Here is an 18990-nt window from a genome sequence, read left to right as displayed (position 1 = left end):
GACGATGGCAGTAGACAGGAGAAGAAGAAGAAGAAAAGAAGAAGACGAAGACGAAGAAGAAGAAGAAGAATGTGTTGCTGGGATTTCATTCATTTTATTTTATCAGTCCCTCAGGAAAATTACTTTTTATTCAGCCACTAGAGAAACAAAGAGGATCCATATTAAATGATGGTCATTATGATAAATGCATTGGGAACTGCAGCATTTCTGGATGATGTATGAAAGAAGAGTAGAGTAACAGTTGACACATGATGTAATAGTATTTTATTATTTTAAAAATACAGTCAAACAGCCAATAAAATACCAAATGTTGAATAGGTCCAAAGACTCCAACAACTTCATCGAAAGTCGAAAATAACTCACGGCCGACTGTATGTCCCATCTGTATATATTCAAGCCCCATTAATGCACATAACTCTGCTTCTTGCAGGCTCTTTGTGCTTTCTCGCCTCGCAGGTTTCCATGGATTGTTACACATGGACCGAGGCCGTGCCTCCTGGCTTGGCCCTGCCTGACACCTACTGCTACTGATATTATTACTGTTATTATTAGTCACATTTATATTGTTATTGCTACCATTAATGCTTTTATTACTGCTGCTGTTATTATTAGTAGTAATTATCATTATTCTGCTTACTACTCGTATAAATCATTTATGTCGTATGCATTGACTGTGTTGTAGTTCTATTATGTTGTTCATTCTGTACACATGACATCGACTGCACTTCTGGTCGTCCTCCCAGAGAGATCCCTTCTCTGTTGCTCTCCCTGAAGTTTCTTCCTTTTTTTCCCCCGTTTAAGTGTGTGGGGGGGGGGGGGGTACCTGTTCTGATGCGAGGGTCCTGGGACAGAGGATGTTGTAAAGCCCTCTGAGGCAAATGTGTGATTTTGGGCTATACAAATGGATTGAATTGAATTAAAGCTTGTGCAGTGTCATCTGTCTATCCATAAAAATAACATCATACTCAGCATGTTCATCCATCTGTTTCATGTGCTGTATTGCCATCCTGGCGGCCCGTTTTAAGTTTTACTGCCTCTTCACAAGTCCTCAACCCCACAGCCACACTCTGCCTCTGCTCCTCGTCCAGTTTCTTGTAGTTGAAGTAATGCATGATGAAGAAATATATGCCAGGCACCAGCATAAACACTCCGCACGCATAGTACATGGATTTGTATTCCCCGTAAATATCAACCAGAGCTCCTGAAAGAGAAGATGCAAACTTCATTGGTCACCATATGAATTCCCACAGTTTGTTTATGCACTTATAATCTGAAATAAACAAATCACAGTCTCATAAGTACACACAAACCTGAAAGTGGAGGTCCAAGAAGCACCGGTCCACACTCAATAATGGTGACAAGTCCAACTGCACTGGAGAAGCGATGAGCTCCAACAAGGTCCATCAGAACTTCAAAAAGCAGTGCACAAACCATCCCAAATGCCAAACCAAAGATGACAGCATACGCAACCAGACCCGCATATCCAGGTAACAGTGGGCATAAAAGGTGGCACACACCATTGAATGAAACTGCGAAACTGAAAAAGTATTGGATCCGTGGCCGAATCCACTTGCTGTTGCCAATGAAGCCAGTTAATGGTCTTATAAACATGTCCACCAGAGCAAAAATAGAGAGCAAGAAAGCTGCTGAATATTCATCAATCCCTTGATGTTTTGCATACGGAGCCATAAAAACCACAGGCGCGAAAAACCCAAAAAACATGACCACATTACCGATGAGATAAATGAGGAAGCCCCGGTGTTTGAAAAGTGAGAGATCTATGAACGTGCGCAAACAGCCCTGCCTCTTGCTCTCATCTTGGGTTTCTCCAGTCAGGAGGTCAGCAGACTGCTCACTGGTGTCTGAAGCAGCAGCTTCCACAGCGGATGCCTTGTTACGCTCTGGCGGTTCAGCCTTTGGTTGGGTATTTTTATCGACTGGTCTCATCAAAGCGCCAGCTACACAGCAGTTCAAAACGATGGATCCCAGGATGAGGAAGCTGCCTCTCCAGCCAAAAGAATCAAACAGAAACTGATTGAGAGGAGCCAGAGTGAATAGGATAACTGGACTTCCTGCCATGGCGAGCCCGTTCGCCATCGGCCTTTTGACCTTAAAGTAGGTCCCTATGATCGTCAGGGCCGGCTGTAGGTTGAGGGCGAGTCCAAAACCTGTTGAAAGAATAGAATGGTTCATTGATTTACCATTTACCAAACAATAACTTCTTCAAATGTTAATATTCAGTGTCACACGTTGTCCAGGGATTAATTCAGATTTTAAATACAAACTTAGAAAACTACACCATAAAAATGATAATATAATTATACAATAATGAATTGATGAATCGACAAATTAGTTATCTGCAGATGAATCGGTAATGAAAATAATTGTATGTTTTAGCCCCAATTACTATTTTTGACACATTTAATTTTATGGCCATTGGGGTCGAATACCTTTTAATTCCAAGAGAAAATCGGCCACTTCACCTCTGTACAGTAGGTGAAGCGCCTGCACGAGATTTAAGTTTTAAGTATTTGTTTACTTGGTGGTATTACTATGATCGTGTGTTCTGGAGTACATGCAAGCATGTGGGGATTTTCTAAATCGTCGGATTTAGTAAGAATAAGGTCATGAACACAAGTCCTCGTATTGTTCCAACAGCTAAATATTTACACATTACACAGAAGGTGGAAGTTAACCCCCCCACAGTGGCAGAAAACATCACTAGTGGACTGACTTTGATGATCAAGAAACTCCTGCATCCTCCCTTTGTCAGCTGGTCACAACCAGGCAAAAAAAAAAAACATTACAAAGAACAGCAGCAAACTTTGTAGTAAAATTCCTCAAAATCTAAATGAACTCCTGCTCATCGAACATGATTACGACTGAAAAAAACTAAAATTGTAATTTACCACCAATAACTCCAACGCAAAGATACAGATGCATGATAGTCCGGCCAAAAGAAGCAAGCACCATGCATCAGCGCTGACCACGAGCCCACCGACCATCACCACAGGTCTGCTGCCAAAGCAGTTGACCAGTGCGCTGCTCACAGCAGGTGGAGCGTCTAGACGAGATTTAAGTTTAAAGTCTTTGTTTACTTGGTGGTATTAGAATGATCGTGTGTTCTGGCGTACATGCAAGCATGCGGGGGTTTTTTAGAAAAATATTGACACACATTGCACGGAAGGTGGAAGTTAACCCCCCACAGAGGCACAAACGTCACGAGTGGACTGACTCTGATGATCAAAAAACTCCTTCATCCTCCCTTTGTCAGCTGGTCACAACCAGGCAACATAAAGCAAACATTACAAAGAACAGCAGCAAACGTAAACATAAGCTTAAGCAAACTACTAGCAAACACTTGCTTATCTATTGTGATTATTATTTAAAAAACGTAAATATTATTTACCACCAATAACTCCAACGCACAAATACAGATGCATGATAGTCTGGCCAAAAGAAGCAAGCACCATGCCAGCGCTGACCATGAGCCCACCGACCATGACCACAGGTCTGCTGCCAAAGCGGTTGACCAGTATGCTGCTCACAGGTCCTGCACAGAGAAGAGAAATATCTCATTTTCTTGGTACCTTCTTTCACTGAAGGTTTACAGCTGTTTTTGGTTCAATAAAAAGGACAACAAACGTATGATAGAATAACTTTGCTCATCCAAAATGTCGATGGGGAAACATGAAAAGGTATGATTGCCACTGACCTCCAGCATACATAGAAGCGAGCATGACTGAGGACAGCCAGGCAATCTCGCTGTAGGAGACGGAAAAATATTCCTGAATCTCCTTAAAGTAGATGGTGAGGGACTTGGGAAAGGCATAGGAGAATCCTATGGAGATGAAAGAGCCAAAGACAACAGCCCAGCCCCAGCCTCCATCTGGTGGTGTGTGGCCTACTTTGGTTGCTGCTGCAGGGGGCATGTTCGATCCACCGGCTGAAAGTAAGAACAGATAAAAGAAGTAAGCAGAGTAAAAAAAAGAAAGAAAACAAGTGTACATTTTCAAAGCTGTGGTAATTCTTACACGCTGCAGACCTTAATCACAAGAGCTCACCTCTGCACAATCCCTGAAACCGTAACGGTCACGCTATGAACCTTGTTGTTGTAAGAGGCTGTGGCTGCCTCACAACAGGAGGACCCTGCTTTAAGGCCTTTGATCTCATCACGTGTGCTTGCATGCCAAACACAAGTGACCATATAGAGTAACAGCTAGATTAAATAAATAATTAATAATAATAATAATAATAAATAATACACAAATAAATGCTCTTCTCATTTCAAGTACAATAAGGGCTGGATTAAAGAATAACTGACATAACAGAAAGCTTTTGAAGAATGTGCATCTTAAAATAAAGTAATTCATTTTAGAAAAATGTATTTCACTGAATTGTCCTGCAGCTTCAAATTCAGTTCATTCAGGTGTGATGTGATGTCAATCAAAAAGCCACAATATTATATTTTTGTCATCTAAAAAGAGAAATCAGTGAGCATGGACTTTATCTGTGGTTATTAACACTTGTTTCAGCTCTATTCTCTCTGGTAACATCATTGGTCAGTGAATTCATGTGTTAGGATTCTGATCATATTTCTTTTCTGTGTCTTCATTTAGATGTGAGTGGGTACGTTTGTTCAAAGGAGTTGTGCTTTGCCTCGTAGTGCGCTTCATTTGCCGCTTTTATCAATAGTTACGGTTTCTGAACATATGACACACTGCATGTGGGAAGAATTAACATAGAAGAGTCTGTTCATTCTTGCTTATAAATCATATATGCTTGTTGTCAAACTAGGCTAAGGCTACTCGTGTTAGCTGTATATGGCTGAGCTTTGGGGTGTTCATGTTTATAATCACATTTGCTTACCTGTCGTTCTTTGAACTCTTTAAAAAGTTGGGGGTGTCTGTCTGAAAGGTGCTAAAAGCTCCTGCATGTCTCCCCTGTGATCACTCTGTGAGTGCGCGCGCTGCCTGTTGCTGTGTGAGTGCTGGGCAGCCCCGCCCCCTTGCAGTCAATGCCTGCAGGCATCATGACAGGGAGCGGCGCAGCCAGTGCGCTCTGATCGCGCGCTATTTTAATAAAGTATCGATATTAAAAATATGCAACATCGTATCGGTTTTAACGTACAGGTACCGCGGTACCTTTTTAGTATCGATACATGGGATACACTATGAGAAATGGGTTATCCTTAAAAACTAGTGTTCCCCTTAATCCCACTGACATTTGGCTTATTTAAAAAAACAACAGAGTGGGACCTCTCGCAAGAATATCACTACTCTGGAGCTACACAGTCACCACGCCTCCTTCCGTCACGCTCTCCCGGTCAGCTGTTGCTGCTGCGACTAATTCATTGACACAGTTTGAATGAATTTAACTTTATTTGACTAAATAAGCGAACGCGAGGACGCTTTAGATGTTTTCTGTCGAGCGTTTGCGCTGAACACCAGTGACCACTGTTTGTGTTACTCAACCGCTTGTGTAACGCATGCAGTGTTGGCTGCTAACGTCAGTGCTAAAGTCAGTGCAGTAACCATCTGTGTAGCCAGTTAGCTGCCTGTTGAATCAGTAACTTTGCCGCTGTGGTTGGTTCAGTGTATATTTTATGTTTAGTCTCGGGTTTGACCAGATTGCCCGGATGTGTAACGTTGACGTCCAACTCAAAGGCGGCTATTGGAGTGGCTCCTGCCCTCTGCAGACAGCACCAGCATCGGACCTTCAGCTCGGAGTCTGTGGGTGTCAAGGTGAACTTCTCTGTGTGGTACTATAATACTGTGCATATAGGTGCATATGCTGGTGAAGGAGCCCAATAAAACAACAACGTAGTTTAGTTATTGTGGATTTTGACTTTTTTTACTGAGTTAGTTGATGTTCCTTAGGGTTTATTACTTATTTATAATACTTGTTTTGATCTTGTTTTACTCTGTCTCTTGTTTGCACTGTCCAATATACTGCTGTAGTAAATAACAATAAATGATGAGCTTATCTTATCTGAACTTCTTCATCGTCATTTGTATGATACTTTCCTCTGTAAGCTGCAGAATAATTGCCACAGAACGTTTGCTTTTATGCACAATGTTAAGTTTTTAGATCAGCGCTGGGACGGAGCCAATTAACATAAATTGGACAAAACTGATGCGACAGTTGACCGAATGGTGAACTTTATAATAATAATAACTTTATTTATATAGCACCTTTAAAAACAGAGTTTACAAAGTGCTTTGACAGACAAAGACGTTGCCTGCCAAGTGTTTGCACCTCTGGCTTGCACCACTTTCGGTCAAAGTGCTTGCTTAAAGAAAGACAACCACTCTGCCGCCTTGATAGCGGAAGATAAGAAAGATAAAATAAAAAGGGAGTGCATTGGCATTTTCTTTTCTTTTTTGATACAGCAAAAGGAAAACGGAGTTACGTCTGTCTCCGAGTAAACGCTCTAAAAGCACCGCGTGAACTCACGTTCATTTCTAAAGCGATATGTTCTCAAAGTTCTATGTGTAACAATGTTCAGAAAGTTAGCAGCTAACTCTTAGCTGGATCGCAGTCGAGTCCCGACCGACAGTGGAGGTCAGAGGATAAACAACAAGTTGTTTTTTCCCCCCATTTAACATAACTTTTAAACAAACATCACCTCAGTATCTGAAGCTTGTCACCTTTACGTCTCTGAATCTTGACCCCCGGAGCGCGTGGGACCGAGCAGCCTCGTGTACTGTCCCGTGATGCGATAATGGTAACTTCAGCTCAGCTGCAAAAGTGGAGACTGAAAATATCTTGCGAGCTACGTTTGGGGTCGTCAGATATCCTGAACCTGGCTTTAAATGTCAGGTGACGTTATTCGGAAAACACATTGCAGTATTCAATAATGCAAAAATAATGCAGCTTGAGATATGCAACTTAATATACTAAATCCAAAGTATGCCTTAAATGATCATTTTATTTAATTTTGACTTGTCTTTCGTTTTCAGGTCATACTTTTTCACTGACTGCGTTATGAGTTATTATGTTGTCCTTAGTTTTCATCTATGTTTTCATATGTTTTTCTGGTGGATATAGTTAAGATTACAGCCTTATTAAATGTGCATATTTCGAAGCCATCATTTGATGCAACATGTCTTTACGTGTAAGACCGTGAGTTTGATTCAAAGTTAAAGTAAAGAAAACAGGAACTAAAAATGATCCAAAAATGTAAGTGACAGTGATGGAGACGTTGAGGTCTTCCAGTCTACTGGAAATGGCAAGGTTATCAAAAAAGGATGTATTGTCGGAAAGAAATCATATAATCATTAACATCACCATCTTCTGGAGTCTCTTGAGTTCTGGACAAACATGACGTTGCAGAGAAAAAGCTTTACTGCAAACGACTGAGGGTAATGGTGTACAATGTACAACACTGTCGTACTGTGACAAATATACAGAATAGAGAGAAAACCGTGGTAGAAATGTTGCACGGCATTCAAAAGCAGACGGAGAACTAAACTGTCAGGAAGCTGCCAGTAGATGTCAGTGTAAGTCTAAAATAATCACCTTTTGAGTGAAATTGTTCCTCATGAACTGAGTGAATTGGCATGCTATTTGTAATTCAACTCTTTGTTCGTGATGCGTGTGTGCTGGTGGACAGAGCCTCTCGTAACGATTGCAATGCAAAACAGCGTGTGCTTGTCAAAGGTTATATCAGCTGTGACTGTCGGACAGCAATGTTGACAGAACATACTCTGTGATACAAGGAAAACACATTTTTGATTCACACACTTCTCGTATTTTGGTTTTCTTTTCTTTAGATTACAGCTTGCAAATTACTGAATAATAATTTATTGGCTATACGACAAAAGGTGAGCGAGTAAAGGACGGTTTGTGCACCTTGTGTTTAAGACTGATGCAGAAATAAATGAGTGTTTTATTAATTTAATTCTGAGGACCTTTTTGATAATAGTTATGGTTTTACTGAGTCATGACGCAGGAACAAATTAAATAAATGAAATACAAGTTTATATTGTTTTAAAATTATGATATATTTACAAAAAATGATCATACTAAATAGTGTCATATGTAAAAAAAAATTAGATTGTGAATAAATGCTCGACTGTAAAATAATGTTCCATTGTGACATTGTTCACACCCTTTTAACTGTATATTGTTAGTTACTCAGTCTATACTACCTTACACTATACATATAAATAGTTACACTGTAACTTGTAGGCTCTAATCTTAAGCATGACTGCATTCATTATTTATATTAAGCGCGACAAACTTAATTAGACGTAATTGTTTTGTATCACATGTCGTGCACGGTTTCTAAGAAGCCTTTTTTGTTTTCGAGGAAGGTGTTTGTGTTGCGCTGTGATGTAACCAGCAGCTATTTTCAGCTCACTGAGACCCTTGAATTGTCACACCCTCCCTCTCTAATATTAGCTTCCTGTCTGGCAGTCAGCAGTGACAACACATGACTTTAAACCTGCGTGGCCTCACAAAGCATTGGTTTATGCTTGTCCACCCCTCAGCCCAGAAAACAGACACTTGGTTGCAAATGAATTGTGAAGACAGAAGAACGACTGTAGGTGTTGTGTTTCAGGATAATCTTATGCGCATGTTTTTATCTGACGTGTTGTCATGGTTGGAGTAGCTATATGGTATTTTGGTTCCTGAGCTTCCCCCACAGCACACCCTGTAAGTACACACCTTCCGTCAAGAGTGACAATGTACCTGGACAACTACTGGATGGATTGTCATGCAACGTGGTCAGGTATTCATGTTCCCTCAGGATGAATTGTACATGCTGATTTTAGCATTAAGCTCAAAGCATCACTGTGCCAAAACAAGTAGAGTCTCACAGAGCTACATGGCTTTAGACTAGTTTGTTTTGTCTGTTTCTCTAGATTCCTGTTGAAAATGCTGCTATGTCCAAAGTCAAGAGTGACATTTGGACTTTGATTGCTGCTCACCACTTCAGGTCAACTTGTGTTCAAGTTCGGTGAACAAGACATTAAGATCACGCTGCAAAGTTAGGTACCTAATGAGCCTTCTCACAAAGTACCCTCGTCTGGCTACAGCAACAGTCGGCCTGGACTTCCACAGATATTACCTGCTATCTCCTCCTCATCTGTCCAGATTTACAAGAAAAGTTATCTTTTAACAATTTAAACTACAGTGACGCACGCTCTGCCTGTAACCGCTTCCTCAGCGATTATACCAAAGAGATTAATCATGTCCAGGTGGTGCATTTTTACTCGTCCTCCAATAGGGAAACATTCAAACCTGAAACTCTCAATGTGGATCTTTGAGGAGGCTCCGAATGGTTTTCTTTGGAGTTCACTGGGAGGACATCTTGGCCAGTCATTACATAGAATATCCAGACACATTAATATTTATTTCAAGAGAAAGGGTGTTCCTCTCGCTGAAAATGACGCCTTGTTGTCAGTCACAGAGAGTCAAAGTCAACCAGCAGCCAGAGAACAAACTGTATCAAAGGGCAGAGACACAACACAGACCTTGAAAAGCAAAGACAAACAGGAGAGCTCAGGAAAAAGGCCTTCAATACAGGATGACCCTGAACTGCAGTTATTTCACGTATCCTTTTTGGCAATATTTGGAGAGAGCTACAGTTCAATTGTTATTCACATTAACTTGGTCTTCTCTCGCGGTTTTGCACAAGTTCAAAGTTCGAAATCGGACAAAAGACGCGACAAAAACACACACATCCAATATTTGTTGTAACTTTTATTGAATCAAACACTGGATAACAACAGGAGTGTCACAGCATGAAATGAAAACAAGCGGTTCATTCAGCAACAAAAAACATTTTGTATTCAGTCAAAAGTTCAGTTGAAAAAGATATATTTGAAGGTTATATAAATAAATATAGGATTGAATTACAACTCCAAGAGAGAATTACTGTAAGGAGCAACCAATCAGAGAGCTTTAATAATTGAATAAACTATAACATTAGATGTTTGGCATTGCAGAGGCTGCTAGATGAATTCACGAATTTGATTCAATTCACTTTTGGATTGATTTTCGATCAATCCAGCAGCTGTAGTGAATTTTGTCTCTCATTACAGTAATACAACATTAACTTGTTACTTGTTTGTCAAAAGTTAGGAAAGATATAACAGTTCTGACCAAATAGAGCAAGATAGGAAAAGTCTTTAGTAAAAGGTCAAATCAGGGCTCCACTGTCTCACTAAACAAAGGCCTCTATAAAACTGGTCAAATGTCTCAGATCAAATAGCTCAGGATGATAGAAGACTAGAGGTGGTGGGTTTGATCCTTAAGAGGCTCCGTGAATTTTGAGGTCTAACATCCACTATGAAGGGTAAAATACACAAAGAGAATAGCGGAGTACTGGTGGCCTTGTTGGTTAGTTCCTGGTCTGGGAGGCCTCTGAGTTCAAACAGAAGACGGTGGACAACCTGAATAAAATTAAGAAACTCCGTTGTCCTGAGTTTTTCCGGACGTCTGCGCTCATCTGGGGAGAAAATGGCATATGACAAGGGGACATATAGTCATCGTGACGTCACCCATTGCTTTGTGGACTGCGTTGTTGCAGCTTCTTGTTTATTGTGCAACCGGTGAACGAAAGTTACAATATTTGGACTGTGGAGGAGTGACGTAACGACAAAATATCGCGATGTCATGTCTACGCTTGACGGACCCTTTGTAGTCATGACCGCAGCGCTCTTTACGAAAGGTTTATGGTCGTCTTCTTCTTGGGTCACAAGCGACACAAAGTAAACCTTTCACAAATCCATATAGACGTTACTCTTACAAAACCAATCAGACGTTCAAGTTAAACTTGAATCAAACACGTGTTGATAATTCTTAAAGTTTCAAAACTTCACAAACATGTAAACATGGTAGAAATAATGAGACAAGTGAGAGGTCCTCCTGCTCGGTGCAGCTTCGCTCTGCAGAGTGAATAAACAACGAGAGTCCGTGGGAGAAGCAAAGCGCCACCCTGCCTTCTGCTGGCCACTATGAAATACTCACTGTGTATTATAAAGAAGCGTTGAAGTCAAGGCAATAATTGACCACTTGAAAGGAATATTCTAATACGAGCCAAAGTGGTCAACCCCGTCCCACCCACCCAAGAAAACTTTTTTTTTGTGCGTATAGTAGAGATTGTGATATTGCAAGATACAAGCAAAGACAATGTTCTCCAGTCAACTGGAAATGGCCAGAATATCAAAAATGTATGTATAATGTTATGTTATCTTGCTTGTTTTGACTTATTAGTGGACAGTACACAGGCTACTGCGGGCCGTAGCCTGCACCAAAACAGCAGTGCTCACCGCTAAATGTTCTCTTAACAGGTTTGACAATCCTCACCCGGTAATAGAGTGACTCTCAACAGGCTAGCAGGACAACAATAACATCCCACCTCACTCTCTCTGCCAATCCCAGGTACGCTCCCTTGAGCCACCCACCCCCATAGGTCTCTATAGAATGATTGACAGGTTTAACAATGTCACAGGTCATGAGACCCTCGTTGACCTCCTGAACTCAATAAATGCAATAACCATTACTCTGGAACAACTTCTTCCTGTAAACACAATAACACTTATAACATAACAGGTTAACAGTACATGTCACTCAGTCCATTACAATATTAGCATCCAAAGAACTATGACTAAAAAGCATAGGCTGTTTCAAAAAGCATCTTAAAATCAGCACACTAACAACACAATTTTCTCAGTTTTGTGATCAATAATTCAAATTGTTATTCTCATCATCGAGAACTCTGTGTAAGTCAGTCTGATATGTTTCTTCTAACATGAACATTGGTAGTAGACGAATAAGCAGACAACAGAAAATTTGGATATTGAGGAAAATATTGACATAACATGATGAAAAAGCTCTGCTGCAAAACAGAGAGAGTAATGATGTACTGGATACAATACTGTCACATATCCTGTTGCATAAATGGAGGAAGCAAAATGCAAAAAAAATCAAATATCGTGTTGCACAGCATCGCAGATTTAAGTTCACTCAAAAGCAGATAGTGAACCAAACTCAAAGTCAGGAAGCTGCCACTAGATGTCCTTGTAAGTTTAAAATAATCACCCTTGAGTGAAATTGTTCCTCATGAACTGTGCTGTTTGGAAGTCATGATTATTTGCCAGATCATGACTGGGCTGTTCATTTATCTGTTATCAATTTTTTTCTTTTAATGACATTGCTGTTGTGAAAGGACTAATTAGTACCTTGTAATTATTCAGTATATACTAGTAAATAAAAATACCCTACTGCAACATAACTTGTAGGCTGGAATCTTAAGCATTACTGCATTTAATTGTATTCATTATTAAGCACGACAGACTTTATAAGACGTAATTGTTTTTCATCACATGTTGCACTCAGTTTCTTAGAAGCCTTTTTGTTTTCGAGGACGGTGTACTTTGTGTTGCACTGTGACTGTAAGCAGCAGCTAACTTCAGCTCACTGAGACCCTTGAATAGTCTCCCCCCTCTCTAATTTTAGCTTCCTGTCTGGCAGTCAACAGTGACAACACATGACTTTAAGCATGTGTGGTCTCACAAAGGATTGGTTTATGCTTGTCCGCCCCTCAGCCCAGCTCAACCAATAAGAGTTAAGTACTGCATGAGAGAAAGGTTGAATTAAGTATCAAAACACTGAAGAAATAGTACCCCTGACAGTTTGTTAAAAGTGGTGTACTGGATTTCAAAATACAAAGACCTGGTTGAAGAAGAATTGTGAAGACAGAAGAACTAGGTGTTGTGTTTGAGGTAAATCCTGAGTGTATGTTATTATCTGGCATTTCCTGTCAAGGTTGGAGTAGCTATAAGCTACGTTGGTTCATGACCTTCCCTCACTCAAGAGGGAAACAACCTGTGGTTATTGTAAAGTCAAGCTGTTTGTCTTTCTCTTTGTGAACGCAACACAGAAAGTGTTCATGGATGCATTTTATTTAACATAGTAGAATAATAGAAAAATGCTCGAATGCTCGTAAAGATATCTATCTAACATTGCAGAAATAGCAGATCTATTGCCGGCATTAAGAATTATTTACAGGTCATGTACACAGACATATTTGCTCTGAGATTTCTTGAAAAGGTGGACGTGTTGTTGTGGAACATAATGTTTGTACACAATCAGCTCACGTTGCACACTATCTGTTAACAGTGACAATGTGCCTCTCTGAACAGAAGAGATATTGATTTTGATTGAGGCTTTGACACTTTTATTTGTATCTAAAGTTTGTACTTTTTTTGTTTTGGATAAATTGAAGATCGACGTTAGCATAATTTGCATCCACCTTATTGTAGAGGATGAATCCCAATGACTTTGGTGATCCCTTGACTTTTCTTCTAGTTTTTGACCAAACACCTCCAAATATTCCATTACCATCAGCCTCAACTGTACTTTGTTTTATGTAGCTAGCACATGCTGACATGCTTACACACGGAACTAAGATTCTGAACATGGCAAATATTATACTGCTAAACATCAACAAACTACACTGTCCTTCTGACCTTGTTAACATGCTAATATTAGCATTTAGCATCACTGTGCTAACACAGTCTCACAGAGCTGCTTCTATTTCCCTAGATCCCTCTTGAAAATGCTGCTCCGACCAAAATCGATGCAATCTCAAGCGTGACCTTTGGACTTTGATTGCTGCTCACCACTCCGGGTCGAACATGGGTCGCTACCTCAGCACCAACTTGTGTTCAAGTTCGGTGAACAAGACATTGAGATCATACTGCAAAGTTAGGTACCTAATGAGCCTTCTTAGAAAGTACCCTCGTCTGGCTAAAGCAACACTCGGCCTGGACCTCCACAGATATTACCTGCTATCACCTCCTCATCTGTCCAGATTTACAAGAAAAGGTATATTTAACAATTTAAACCACAGTGCTGCAGACTCTGCTTCTAACCACTTCCTCAGAGATTATACCAAAGAACTGAATCATCTCCAGGTGGTGCGTTTTTACTCATCCTCCAATAGGAATACATTCAAACCTGACGCTCCAATTGGGATTTACGAGGAGGCTCAGAATGGTTTCCTTTCGAGTTCACTGGGAGGACGTCTTGGTGAATCATTTAAAAAATTGTCCGGACACATTAATATGTACTTCCAGAGAAAGGATGTTTCTCTAGCTGTAAATGCCGGCCTTGTTGTCACAACTCCAGAATGGCTTGGAAGGTCACAGAGGCGTAGTCAGAGTCAAACTGCAGTCAAAGAACAAAATAAATCAGGCAAAGACACAACACAGACCTCGAAAAGCAAAGAAACACAGAATAGCGCGGGAATAAGTCCTTCAAAACAAGACAACTTTGGACTGCAACTATTTCACATCAGTTCTTTGGCGACAAGATTTGGAGAGAGCTACAGTTACGTTGCTGGTCACGTTAACTCAGTCTTCTCTCGCAGTTTTACGAAAGTTCAAATGCAGGACAATTTGGAAACCATGTCTTCCTCAAGAGGGAAAAACAGAAGGCTGAAGAAGAGACAAATGCAAAACACTTACATCATGAATTCTAAAGAAGCTGAAATGTCTGAAGTCAAATCAGGTGCCCGTCAGCCAACAGTGGAAACTAACAATATCTCCAGCAGCTGGGAGGAGGGCTACCTCCATTTTGCAAGACACATCAACAAATACTTTGGTGCCAAAGTTACCAAAGACGTTGATCAAGATCAAAATAGGAGAGAAGAACTTCCTGGAGAAAAGAATAGCATTTACAAAAAACACTTTTCAGCACAATCTACCTCACAAACCCAAGGTGCCATGCCACAACTGAAGCAGGACGAACCTATCGTCCATGAAACAGGAGGCCTTTTCCACAGCAGTAATACCACTAACTTCGGAGATAACTATTTGCAAACGGCCGGCCACATCAATAAGTATTTCAAGGGTCAAAGTGGATTGGATGAGGACACTGATGGAAATCTCTTAACAGAGATGGATCCTGGATCTGCTACCTCTGAGAGACTAAAGTCTGTGTCCTTTATGGACTGCCTTTACAACCCCACTAGCGCCATCCCTGACTTGCTGGGTGCTTATCTGAAACTGGGCCCCTTGACTCAGACTCGTAAGCCTGCTATGACTTCACCAGAGACCATGCTGAATAAAAAGGTGAGTTGAGGCTTCATGTTCAGTGATCAAGAACATGAGAAACTGAAAATATAAAAAGAAATTGATTGTTAGTCTTTAAAGCGACACAGTGTGTCCCTTATAACATGAGCTGGCACGTCCTATTATGTCAAATCTCATTCTCCTTTGTACAGCATTGCTAATTAAAATGTAATACGATTTCAATTTGAACTTGTGCTCAAGTCCCCTACAGTTTGCATAACCATTGGTGGTATCGTTACAAAAGCTAAACCACATGCATGCAAAGTTTTATCCAAATGTTTATTAGTAATCTTTGGTTGTGTGTTCTCAGCTGGTATTGAGTCGGAGGCAGGCAGAGGAAATGACACGAGTGTTGATTGGCACTCTGTCACAGGTTTCGCCTCCAGAAGCTCTGGCTCTCTGCGTGGAGGCACTCAATGAACACCTCATCCGTTACCCATCATGCAAAGCAATAATGTGGCAGGTTTGTTGGAAGTGAAACAACATTTTTTACAAACGTTTGATTTGACCTCAGTGAATTCTCAAAGACGTTTCTGTTTCCAGGAGAGAACTGCAGTCACATTGTTGAGAAAGCGACGGGCGTACAGAGATAACCAGGTGCTGCAGAGCGCCTTAAGAGAAAGCTTGGCTCTCATCGGCTACGTGGATCCAGTCAAAGGTTGTGGGATAAGAGTGCTCTCAATTGACGGTGGTGGCACAAGGTAACCGACTTCAAATTGCGTGTTTCATTCTACCAACAGTTCAAAACACAGAGAGAGAACTGACTAGAATATAACAAGACAAAGGAAAGTAGCAAAGAATTTTTGACAAGTATTAATCAATTATCAAAATAGTTGTTCATTGATTTTATGTCTATCCACTAACATATTTCTCAACTAATTGTTTCAGCTCAACCCTGTTTAAGATGGTCTCTGTACTGTGCTTTGTATATAACTACTTGACTTAATCAACTCATCTTAATATGTTTATTCTTCACTTAATATTCATGATATTCAATATTCTGTCCCTTTCTTTTCCAGAGGTGTGGTGCCTTTGCAGGTATTACAGCTACTGGAAGCTCAAACAGGCAAGAAGATCCATCAGCTGTTTGACTACATCTGTGGAGTGAGCACAGGTGACAAACAACAGACCGGAGAGTTACTAAGCCAATATTAACGATGTCATTCATGCCGAACAGCCTCTCGATGCTTCTGAGTCTGAATCTATCTGTCTTTCTCTGCATGTGTTGATTAAAGGTGCCGTTCTAGCCTTCATGCTGGGTCTTACCCATTTTTCTCTAGAGGAGTGTGCGGACATGTATCGTCGTTTTGGCTCTGAAGTGTTTCGGCAGAACCCGTTGGTCGGCACTATGAAGATGGGCTGGAGTCACTCTTACTATAACACTGAGACCTGGGAGAAAATACTACGGTATGCACAGAATGGATTCTAACACTATGTACTCCAGTCTATGTGGTATATTCTCCACATGTCAATAAGACAGCAACAATCTGGTCTGATGGAATTTTCTATTTTCATCCTGTTTAGAGAAAAGCTGGGAAGTAGAGTACTTATCAAAACAGCCGGAGATGAGTTGAGTCCCAAGGTAAGAATACTACAATTGCCGTGATGGTTGATTTCATGATTTTTGTGTCAATTCGCCATGAAGCTCACAGCACTGATAAAATAATGTTGGATTGTGAGGTTACAGCTTATTAGGTAGAGCCCGCTACTGTGAAACAGAATATAATCTGCACACATTATTTTATTTTCAGCATTAAAATTGCAGTTTGCACGTGGTTTTGTAAACATCTCACAGAGGGTTATTGTTGGTATCTGTTCAGGTTTCAGCAGTCAGCGCTGTGGTGAACTGGGGCACCAGTCCAAAGGCCTTCGTCTTCCGCAACTACAACCACAAACCAGGCTCTCTCAGCCGCTACGCAGGAGGCTCAGCTTGCCAGATGTGGCAGGCAGTGCGAGCATCATCAGCTGCCCCAGGATACTTCCAGGAGTTCCCCATAGAAAGCGACATTCACCAGGTAGGAAACTGCTATTCTGCATTTTCAGTGAGTTTGCTGCTGAATTGAACAAAACATGGCCCTCCCACCATCAATACCTTTTTTTCTCTTGACTAAGAGAGAAAAAGTAGTTTACCATTAATAGCTTGAAGTGCATACAGGATTTTAGATGGTGTAACCCAATTATGTTTTATTGGTATCATGATTTTAACTTAGCCACTAATTACTAAAATTATTGCAAGATTGTTGTCCACTGCATATGGCCAAACACACCTTTATGACTTGTAGTGCACACAACAGCCATGTTTTTAATGCAACTTAGATGAAAAAAGATCTGGGATGAGTAAACGTTTGAAGACCTTTGCCTGCTCTGCATTAAAACTATTTCTGCACCCCTCCCCGCCCACGAATCAAATTCATATAGAATTATGAAATTGCAGTTATTGCTAAAGATGTTGAGTTCCATCATCTATTTCAAGCTTCAATCAGCTTCGATCAGGATGTTAAAAGGGCTCTGCGTTTTGGCTCATTAATATAATGGTGTATATGTTAGAAAGGTCCTGTACATTTTTAGATGGATTTCTGTATGTGTTCGTAGGATGGAGGAATCATCTTGAACAATCCCTGTGCCTTGGCCGTCCATGAGAGCCGTCTACTGTGGCCCAACCAGCCCTTCCAGTGTGTGCTGTCCCTTGGCACTGGCCGCTATGACAATGCTAAGAGGGGACCTACCACCTCCACCAGCCTGAGGGCCAAAATCAGCAACCTGATCAGCAGTGCTACTGACACCGAAGGGGTCCACACACTTTTGGACGAACTGCTGGCTCCAGACGTGTACTTCCGCTTCAACCCCATGTTGAGCGCTTTGGTGTCCCTGGATGAGAGCCGGCCGCAGGCCCTGGACCAGCTGCAGAGAGACAACCAGATCTACCTCGAGAGAAACCGGCCCAAACTGGCAAGGCTCTGTTTGGTGCTTGGGGCGGAGCGCTCAGCTGCAAGCAGGACTAAGGACTGGATGAGTGAGAGGGCCTGGGAGATGAAGCAGAGATGGGTGTGAGTAGGTACAGTATGAGGCATGTGTACACAATAATGCATACCGAGTACACACCCAGTGGACAAAATAACAACCCTGATGTATGAATGCAATTTGGTTTGTTGTTGAGACCTCAAAAGTGTCGTTTCAACTCGGTTTATTTTAGCCACTCCAGCGCCATGGCTCTATGGATGGCAATGTCAATGTTTGTCCATCAGCCTTCAGAAGGGGTTCAGTAGAAGACAACAAAGAAAGATAGTTGCTGCTAAGCTTCATGAAATTCATCAAGGTTATTGTGTCATAATATGTTTCTGCTCTTTAGTCCACTTCATGTTATACATGCAGGCTACTTTAAGCCAAATCAATATGATGTTGTCAACAAGCCTCACTTATAGCACGTTCATGCACTTTATTAAAAAAATGTGTGCACATGTGACATAATGTCTGATTATTTATGTTAATGTTGCACTTCTCAGTTTGTTGAATGTGATATAAGCTATAAATTATTCTTTCATGTGACATCACAGATAAAGTCGTGTATTATTGTGCAATCGGGCATTGTATCATTGTTTGTTATGAATAAATTCATATTAATGAAGACTTTTGTTGTTGTCATGAAAGTTTATTTTTGATTCTGTACTGAACACATAAGACAAACACCATTTTTTGCCAACCCAGTAAATAAATCACCCTATGGTCAAACTTTATCAATGAGGGAAAAGTCATCCAATCATCTTAATGTGATGGGTTAAATCCCCCCCCCATGTGTGTGGAAGCTGTGTCCTCCCTGTCCACAATAGACTGACTTTGTTCCAAACAGAAACGCTTTGTGTGAGAGAGTGTGCGTTCGTGCCAGCCAGAGTGAAGATACAAG

The 18990-nt window shown here is 40.9% G+C and overlaps 2 protein-coding genes across 6 annotated transcripts; one reads left to right on the top strand and one right to left on the bottom strand.

Annotated features, from left to right (window-relative positions):
* Positions 1-247: 247 nt before the first annotated feature.
* Positions 248-6742, bottom strand: LOC306780770 (monocarboxylate transporter 2-like). Of its 2 annotated transcripts, none has more exons than XM_079273250.1 (5): positions 6629-6742; positions 3716-3946; positions 3410-3553; positions 1311-2168; positions 248-1201 (listed from the first exon to the last, which is right to left on the bottom strand). In XM_079273250.1, the coding sequence occupies exons 2-5, from the start codon at positions 3930-3932 to the stop codon at positions 975-977; spliced, it is 1446 nt and encodes a 481-aa protein (XP_079129376.1). In that variant the 5' UTR covers positions 3933-3946; positions 6629-6742; the 3' UTR covers positions 248-974. The 2 variants fall into 2 exon arrangements, with proteins under 2 accessions (XP_079129376.1, XP_079129377.1); XM_079273251.1 differs by having other exon boundaries at positions 6651-6708.
* Positions 6743-8617: 1875 nt separating this feature from the next.
* Positions 8618-18668, top strand: LOC306780911 (calcium-independent phospholipase A2-gamma-like). 4 transcript variants are annotated; one of them, XM_079273444.1, is made up of 9 exons: positions 8618-8737; positions 13561-15089; positions 15400-15552; positions 15633-15790; positions 16109-16203; positions 16325-16496; positions 16614-16671; positions 16910-17104; positions 17682-18668. In XM_079273444.1, exons 2-9 carry the CDS (start codon positions 13653-13655, stop codon positions 18138-18140), a joined length of 2727 nt encoding a protein of 908 aa, XP_079129570.1. In that variant the 5' UTR covers positions 8618-8737; positions 13561-13652; the 3' UTR covers positions 18141-18668. The 4 variants fall into 4 exon arrangements, with proteins under 4 accessions (XP_079129570.1, XP_079129572.1, XP_079129571.1 ...); XM_079273446.1 differs by lacking the exon at positions 8618-8737 and adding an exon at positions 12603-12737 and having other exon boundaries at positions 15463-15552; XM_079273445.1 differs by lacking the exon at positions 8618-8737 and adding an exon at positions 12603-12737 and having other exon boundaries at positions 16370-16496.
* The last annotated feature ends 322 nt before the right edge of the window (positions 18669-18990 follow it).

Source organism: Melanostigma gelatinosum, assembly GCF_949748355.1.
Source record: "Melanostigma gelatinosum genome assembly, chromosome: 8".
Classification (NCBI taxonomy): Eukaryota; Metazoa; Chordata; class Actinopteri; order Perciformes; family Zoarcidae; genus Melanostigma; species Melanostigma gelatinosum.
Note: the sequence above shows the minus strand (reverse complement) of the source record. Positions and strands in the feature narration are given on the sequence as shown.

Coding starts and splice junctions, on each gene's coding strand:
- LOC306780770 (XM_079273250.1), bottom strand. CDS start 3,932: ATGCCCCCTGCAGCAGCAACCAAAGTAGGCCACACACCACCAGATGGA. Junction 3,554..3,715: donor CGCTTCTATGTATGCTGGAG/GTCAGTGGCAAT, acceptor TTCTCTGTGCAG/GACCTGTGAGCAGCATACTG. Junction 1,202..1,310: donor TCTTGGACCTCCACTTTCAG/GTTTGTGTGTAC, acceptor CTTCTCTTTCAG/GAGCTCTGGTTGATATTTAC.
- LOC306780911 (XM_079273444.1), top strand. CDS start 13,653: ATGGGTCGCTACCTCAGCACCAACTTGTGTTCAAGTTCGGTGAACAAG. Junction 15,791..16,108: donor ATTGACGGTGGTGGCACAAG/GTAACCGACTTC, acceptor TTTCTTTTCCAG/AGGTGTGGTGCCTTTGCAGG. Junction 16,497..16,613: donor ACCTGGGAGAAAATACTACG/GTATGCACAGAA, acceptor CATCCTGTTTAG/AGAAAAGCTGGGAAGTAGAG.